The 7,266-nt window shown below is 58.3% G+C and overlaps 1 protein-coding gene across 3 annotated transcripts in view; it reads right to left on the reverse strand.

Annotated features, from left to right (window-relative positions):
- The window catches only part of ZBTB16 (zinc finger and BTB domain containing 16), a 201,428-nt gene extending 195,330 nt beyond the window's left edge, over nt 1–6,098 (reverse strand). The window contains exons 1-2 of one of the 3 annotated variants that reach the window (XM_010372363.2): nt 5,799–6,098; nt 1,102–2,459 (exon numbers count right to left, since the gene is read on the reverse strand). In XM_010372363.2, the coding sequence (XP_010370665.2) occupies nt 1,102–2,369 (1,268 nt within the window). In that variant the 5' untranslated portion in view covers nt 2,370–2,459; nt 5,799–6,098. Of the gene's footprint in view, nt 1–1,101; nt 2,460–4,223; nt 5,372–5,432; nt 5,519–5,798 lie in introns of those variants that run through there. The other 2 variants (XM_010372365.2, XM_030918030.1) reach the window with 2 other exon arrangements.
- Nucleotides 6,099–7,266: the final 1,168 nt, after the last annotated feature.

Raw genomic sequence — 7,266 nt, forward strand, 5'->3', positions numbered from 1 at the left:
GGCAGATCACCTGAGGTCAGCAGCTCGACACCAGCCTGACCAACATAGTGAAATCCCGTCTCTACTAAAAATACAAAATTAGCTGGGTGTGGTGGTGCATGCCTGTAATCCCAACTACTCAGGAGGCTGAGGCAGAAGAATCGCTTTAACCCGGGAGGCGGAGGTTGCAGTGAGCCAAGATCACGCCATTGCACTCCAGTCTAGGCAATGAGAGCGAAACTTCATATCACAAAAAAAAAAAAGAAGAAGAAGGAGGACATTACCTATCTCAAAGGGCTGTTGTAATGAAAATGCAACTCATGGAAAGTGCTTAGTGCTGAACCAAACATGTCATAAGAGCTCAATGAATGGTTATTTCATAGAGAAGGAAACGGAAGCCGGAGGGAAGCCAATGCTAGCCTGAAGCGGCATTTAATTCAATGTGAGCAGAGATGGGATAAGAATGAGACTTCACAGGCTGCAAGACCAAGACTCTTATACCCATCCTTGCCCCTTGCATTTATATCAATTCCCCCTAAACGCATGTGCAGGATCAGAGAATGAGAAGGGAGACAGAGCAAGGAGATTAACTTTTACCAGGAATAAGGTTTGGAACCTGCAGCTGCTCTTGTGGCTTAAGTAGCCTCCAGCCCCTCCCATTCTCCCAAGCTGCAGAAAGCCTGTCTTTGCAGGGACCACTGCATGGGAACCCGAGGACCTGAAACCTAGTAACATGGTCAGATCCAGGGCACAAGAGACCCTCATCCCACTCCTTTTCTCCTTCTCTCCATTTTATTAGTCACTTCAAGCAAAGGAGAACAGACCAAACAGCAGAAAAAACAAACAGGAGCCCAAAAGCAAAAAACAGAGGGAAGGGCCTATTAAGAAGCTGAGCCCATGAGTGTCCCCTGATGCTTTTTGGAAAGATCCTAGGCCCTCTCACTACACTCTAAAAAAATCTGCTCCCCTATCCCCCAGAACCTTAGAAGAAGTGTTTTTGGTTTTTTGACAAATTGCCAAGACAGGGGAGTCAGGCCCCTAACCTGGGAGCAGCCAGGGTGTGAAGAAGGGGTGTGAGGGCCTCAAGTCCCACATCAGGTGTGGGGCTGGAGCGGGGCCTACCTGTGCTGCTCCACAGCCTCGTTATCAGGAAGCTCGACCCCACACACGCTGCACTGCTCCCCGATGGTCCGGCTCTCTGACTTCATGCCCACAGCCAGCTCCCCCAGCTTGCTGAACAGCTCCCTCTGGATGAAGCCCTGGGGCAGCAGCCCCCCATAGGTGCTGAAGTCCATGGAGACAGCCAGGGCAGGCTGCACGTGGAGGCCAGAGGTCACCGAAGATGGCATGCTCAACACAGCGTCAGCCTTGTGGTTGGGCAACACGGAGTAGATGCCCAGATGCTTCTCAGGCAGGGGTGCTGGGTGCTCAGGTCGGCCAGTGGGGGCCTGGCCAGCCTCAGCTGGGGGTGGCAGCTGCTCAGCACTCTCCTCTCGCCCATAGTGCAGCTCCCTAGCACTGGTGATGACGCTGCTTCGAGTTGGGGTCCCAGGCCCCTCTTTGCCTCTTTCCTCAACTTTGTCCCCCATCCCTCCTGAGATGCTGGACTCAGCTGCCCCAGGGCTGTCCTGGCTGGGCACCTCATCCACCTGCATCATCTCCGTCTTCACCTCAGCCACCCCAGGGTGCCGCCCACCCCCAGCCAGAGTTGGCTCCTCCGGCCCTGCAGGTGGCTGAAGAGTTCCCTGCAGGAGAGACTGTCCTATGGTCATCAAACTGTCCACTGCAGCCTTGGTGGGACTCATGGCTGAAAGACCAAATGAGGTGGAGACTGAAGGGCTCTGGTCCACCATGGGCGCAGGGAGGCTCTGTCCAGCCACACTGGCATACCCACTCTCCTCGCTGGAATGCTTTGAGATGAAGATGTTCTTGAGGTACCGAGCCTTGCGGTCCTCTTCTTCCTCGGCCCCACCGTCGGCCATGGTGGCCTCCGTGTCATTGTCGTCTGAGGCCTGGATGGTCTCCAAGATCTTCAGGCACTGCTCCTCCAGGTACTCAATCTCCAGGATCTCGGCAGCATACAGCAGGTCATCCAGGTCCTCCGCCTTGGCTTGCAGCGTGGCTGTATATGCATACTCCAGAATCTGCTGGAAGGTCTTTGGCGAGAGGAAGTCCAGAGTATAGTGCTGACTGTTGCGGTGGAAGAGGATCTCAAACATCTTGCTAGTGCAGGCCAGCACCGTCCGGTGGGCGTGGAACTCCTGGCTGTCCACCATGATGACCACATCGCACAGAGTCCCGGCCAGCCGCATCTGGTTGGCCTTGCACAGCAGCCCCGTGGGGTGGCTAGGGTTCTGCAGCTGGATCATGCCCATTTTTGTCAGATCCATGGTGCTCCCCTCGGCTCAGGCATGAGGCTCTCTTTCCTTCTGGGCTCTGCGTGGCGGGGCAGGGTGGGCTTCCTGGGCCAATAGAGGAGGCTAGAGGAAAGAAGAGGGGAAGAAGCAAAAGAGATGAGAGAACAAAAGACAAATTCATCAGTGTCCCTAAAAGTAAGAATTCAACCACTACAACATGCCCCCTCCTCCCTGCTGCCAAACCCCTAGCAAGAGAATCTTAGAGATTTTAATTGAAGTAGCTTCCTAGAAATCTACAAATCTGCCTTTCAAGCCCAGGGATGCTGAGAGTGAAAAGAAGGTTCTGCCACAGCAGATGCCTAATTCACTACTCTATGACATCTGTTAGATGAAGTGAAATGAAAATTGTAGTGAAGTCCTGTAAGTCCTCAGCTTTCTCTGCATCTGAGAGTAGGAGCTCCCTAGGCAAGGCCAACATTCATTATGATGAAGTGCACTTACTTAAAATTAGCAAGACTTTAGCCCCTTCCTTGTCAGCTTCACGCCAACCCCCTGGATGTCAAACCTCATCTTTAAAACAAAGTTTTTCTAAACTCTGCCTCACTGCAGGAGCCCCAGAAGCAGAGTCAAACTCACTGGAGGCCAGGAGCCTGTAGTCATGGCCCACAGACATCTATGGACACTGGGCTCTCCTCCGCAAAGGCTATGCTCTCACCATCAGCCTTGGCCTCTGGCCTTCTACTATTCTCAAGGTTGCAAAGCACTGGCAGCCCCAAGCCCTGTCCCTATCCCTAGGTACTAACAGTCACATATATACAACCCACACACAAACTTAGCTCATTTCTACCCATGGAAGCCTCAAAGTTATTGTATGTATAATCTAAAATCTGAACTGTGTGTATGTACACCAGCCAGAGACAGACAGAAAGCGTGTGTGGGGCAGGGCGTGGTGTCTCACGCCTCTAATCCCAGCACTCTAGGAGGCCCCGGCAGGCGGATCACTTGGGGTCGGGAGTTCGAGACCAGCCTGACCAACGTGGAGAAGCCCCGTCTCTACAAAACATACAAAATTAGCCAGGCGCGGTGGCACCCGCCTGTAATCCCAGCTACTAGCGAGGCTGAGGCAGGAGAATCACTTGAACCCGGGAGGCGGAGGTTGCGGTGAGCCGAGATTGCGCCATTGCGCTCCAGGCTGGGCAACAACAGCAAAACTCCGTCTCAGACATTTAAAAAAAAAAAAAAGCGTGTGTGTGTTTACATACACACACACACACACTTATATGAGGTGCTGTACCTACCGTCCTGCCCACAACTGCCCGGTGGACAGGAGGATCTAAAAAACGAAGAAGGATGGATCATTAAGGTATGAAGAGAGACCACAGTAAATATGCTCCCCTACAGCCAGGAGTGCTCATGCTGGGCTGGGTGTGTGAACTCCACGTGTGTCCCACAGGCTCCAAGGAGTCTGCAAGTCCTGTGACCAGGGGCAGCAAGGGATGCCGGACATGGCTCAGAGGCGCTGGAAGTGATATTGGCACCAGCATCTGTGGTGTGAGTTACAACCAATACGAAGGGAAGACAGGGCTGGGAAACAAAGGCCTCTCCCAGAGCCTGTTTGGGATCAATAAGAGGGCTCCTAGACTCCAAACTCCGCTTAAGGAGTGTAAGAAAGACCGCGCAGGCCCAGGGCCCTCCCCGTGTCTGCCTTGCAGCGACCAATATTGCAGTGAATGCACTGAGAGCAAGGAACAGCAAGGTCTCTCCCTCACTCTTCGAACACTGCTTGCTTGCCTCCACCCCCAAAAGAAGGTCTATCAGTTCAGGAGCCACCAAGCTCACGCAGAAAGGATTCACAGGACGGCTGGTCAAGACACTTTTGTTGCCTACCCCGGGGTGGGGACGGAGGCCGTCAAGGGTGGGATGAACATTCAGCAGAGCCTCGCCACCGCGTGCTTTCCCGCAGACATCGGGGCTTCTGAGAACTAGGAGGGAACAGCCAAAAGAATGGAAGCTTGGCGCCCCAAAACAAGCCCTTTGGGTCCTGAGGGAAATCGGGGCGCCCACGGGCAGCCGTCTTCCCCTCCCGCCGCTCGGCGCCCGCGATGCGGCCGGCGCTGGCTGCAGCGTCCAGCCTGGCGGCGCGGGGAAGAAACGGCGATAACCCGCCTGAGCTACGGGGATCGACCGCGCTCTCACACGCCTCCAGTTCCCAGCGACCCCCACCGAGACTTGGAGACGACTTCAGGAAACTTGGGGAAGCAACTTTTCCCGAGGAGCTAGACGCCTGAAAGATGAAGAGCTGAGCTAGGGACGAGGGAAAGCGAAAGAGACTGGGAGGAAAGGCGACAGTCCGGGCGGGCTGGACTCCGCGGGGAGAGCAGCAGGGAGGCGGACCCGCCCCGCGGCTAAGGGGAAGCACAAAAGCCCCGCAAACGAGTTGTGGGAGGAAAGGCGAGAAGGGGTCTGCCCGCCCTCCCTCTCCGACCCAGGGCCGTGACCCCCGGGGAGCGACCGGCTGGGTCCCGGGCCTCTGGTCAGCGGCGCCAGCGGCCAGCGCGCCCGGCCGAAGAACGGTGTGAGCGTCTCGGGGAGGCGGCGAGCGAGTCGGTGCGGAGCGCTCCGTGCGTCCCAGTGGGTACGCCGGCCGGCGGGACCCTGCGCATTTTAAGCGCGTGCGGGCGTGTGCGAGGCGCTGTGCGAGCTAGCGGCGGGCGCGCCAGGGTGGAAAAGGCATCCCGAACGCATCAGGTGCAGAGACCCGCACCCACCGAGAGCGGCCGGGAGCGCACGGCGAGCTCCGGTGTCACCGCCGGTCCCGCCGAGAGCCGAGGAGGGCCCGCAGCGCTGGAGACCCTCTGGAGCTTCCCTCCCTCCCCTGCAAAAGGGGGGGATCAAGTCCAATCAATAAAAAGCCCACCACGTTTTTTCAAACAGAAACAAAACGTAAGCAGTCCCAGTCCTGTTCCCCTCCGCCCCCAGATCTACTCGTCAGCTCCTCCGATTCTAGCTTCCCAGCCGGCGAATAGACACACAAATAAATAAACCACAACCCTATCTCGCGCCCGCGCACCGGTCCGCATACATAAGAGCACCCACCGGCTCTTTTCCTCCGCTGGTCCCTGCCGGTACAAAGCCTCCGGATCCCCGACCCTCTGCTCACGCCCTCAGCCCCCGCAGACCGCTACGCCCCCCACCTCTCACCCCGACCGTGCCCTAGGAGAGGAAGGGCTGGGGAGGCAGCTGTGCCCAGGCTGACAGCCGGGGCTCCCCCTTCTAGCCGACCCCCAACCGGTTGCGGCGACGGCTGCAGCGGCAGGAAGGGAACACGCCAAATAAAAAAGGCACAAGCCCAGCGGCCGAGTGGCCGAAGCGAGCGCGCGCCCCCGAGACCTCTCCAGCCCCGGGGAGCCCCGGCGCGCGGCGCTCGCTCGGCGGTGCGCCTCTTCCCGGCCCCTCACTCACCGCAGCCGAGCCGGGCACTGTGGGGTGGGTGTGCGTGCCTGTCGGGGGGTGTGTGCCTGTGTCGGGGAGGGGTGTTGCTGGGGAACTGTTGCTCTCCGTATCACGGCGGCAGCGACAGCATCGCCCGGCAGTTCGCAGTACCCGCTCTCATCGCCCTCAACTCCTCTCTGCTGCGAGGTTAGCAAATCACCACCGGCTGCTGCGCCTCCGCCGCGTCCCACGTCAACGCCGAGCCCCCTCCCCTGCAAGGCCCCGGCGCCTCTCCATCTTTAGTGCTGGCGGCCGAACCCGGCTCCCTGCCCACAGCTGCCCCCCTTCCCTCCCCCCTCCCCGTCCCCGGGCTCAGCCCGCCCACCACCCCGCACTGGCCGAGCCCGCGCGCGCTCCCCGCCCCACCTCTCCTTTCCCCTCCCCTCCCTTCCCCTCCCTTCCCCGCGCTCCGCGCTCCGGGCTTCGCCTGACATCTAGCTGCTGCTGGGGCGCCGGCGGCCGCCGCTCACCGGCCGAGCGGAGAGGAAGGAAGGAGCTAGAAGACAGGCGTGCAGGGGACGCGGAATCCTTAATAGGGGAACTGACGGTGAAGGGCGCGCAGCAGCCCCCACCTACTCCCAAGATGTTAATTTCCATTGGATACATTGTCCCCCCTCCCCTGCACCCCGGTGCTCAAGCATGCAGTTTTGTCCCCTTTTCCAATGTTTGCTTCAATTCAGTGCGTGTCATCTCGCCTTTAACTTTTTTCTCATGGCTCTGGGCTGCATTCCCAGTAGCCCCTGACATCTGTTTCAAAAGGCCGCTTTCCTAGCCCAAACCCGGGCCTCTCATCCTCCTGGCTACTGCGCGCCTCCCGGCTTGAGCATCCGGATTTCAAGAAGTCTCCCGAGGCGAAGTTCGAGGATCCTGGTGAACCAGGTGCCAGAAGGTCCGCGGAGATCTATTGTCGAAGCGAGACGTCCCTTTTTAGCTGTCGCGATTGCTGGAGGCCAAGGTCGAGTCCTGGGAGAAACTTTTCTCTCTCTCAGACTTGGACAGCCTCTCGGTTCTGCCCGCACCCGACCCCCGACCCCCGACCCCCAGCAATCTGGGTGCAAACAGTTTCCCAGAACTGCGCCCAGCTCAGTGCACAGTCTTCAGGGGGCAGGGGGAAACTTGGAAAAGCTCTGGGCCCCTCAAAAGTGCGTCCTCCTTCAGCGGGCCGCCCTACTTTAGAGGGTAGAGCAGCCAAAGAAAATGTACCCTTCCTATGACTACAGAAAGCTGCCCTCTCCTCTTGTCCCTGGAGCTGAGCGAAGGTAGGGTGCCAGAGGCGGGAAGCGCTCTTTGGGCACGGGCTGTGGATTCTGACCAAAACCCAGGAGGTTAGGGTGGGAAGTGGGAGTGGCCGAGAGCGCCATCCAGGGGTCTCAGGCTAGTCAGCCCTCGAGCTCACGTGGTTTTAGCAATGCGGGGCTTATGTCACCGAGGCCTGGGT

This window comes from Rhinopithecus roxellana, chromosome 15 (genome assembly GCF_007565055.1).
Source record: "Rhinopithecus roxellana isolate Shanxi Qingling chromosome 15, ASM756505v1, whole genome shotgun sequence".
NCBI classification, from domain to species: domain Eukaryota; kingdom Metazoa; phylum Chordata; class Mammalia; order Primates; family Cercopithecidae; genus Rhinopithecus; species Rhinopithecus roxellana.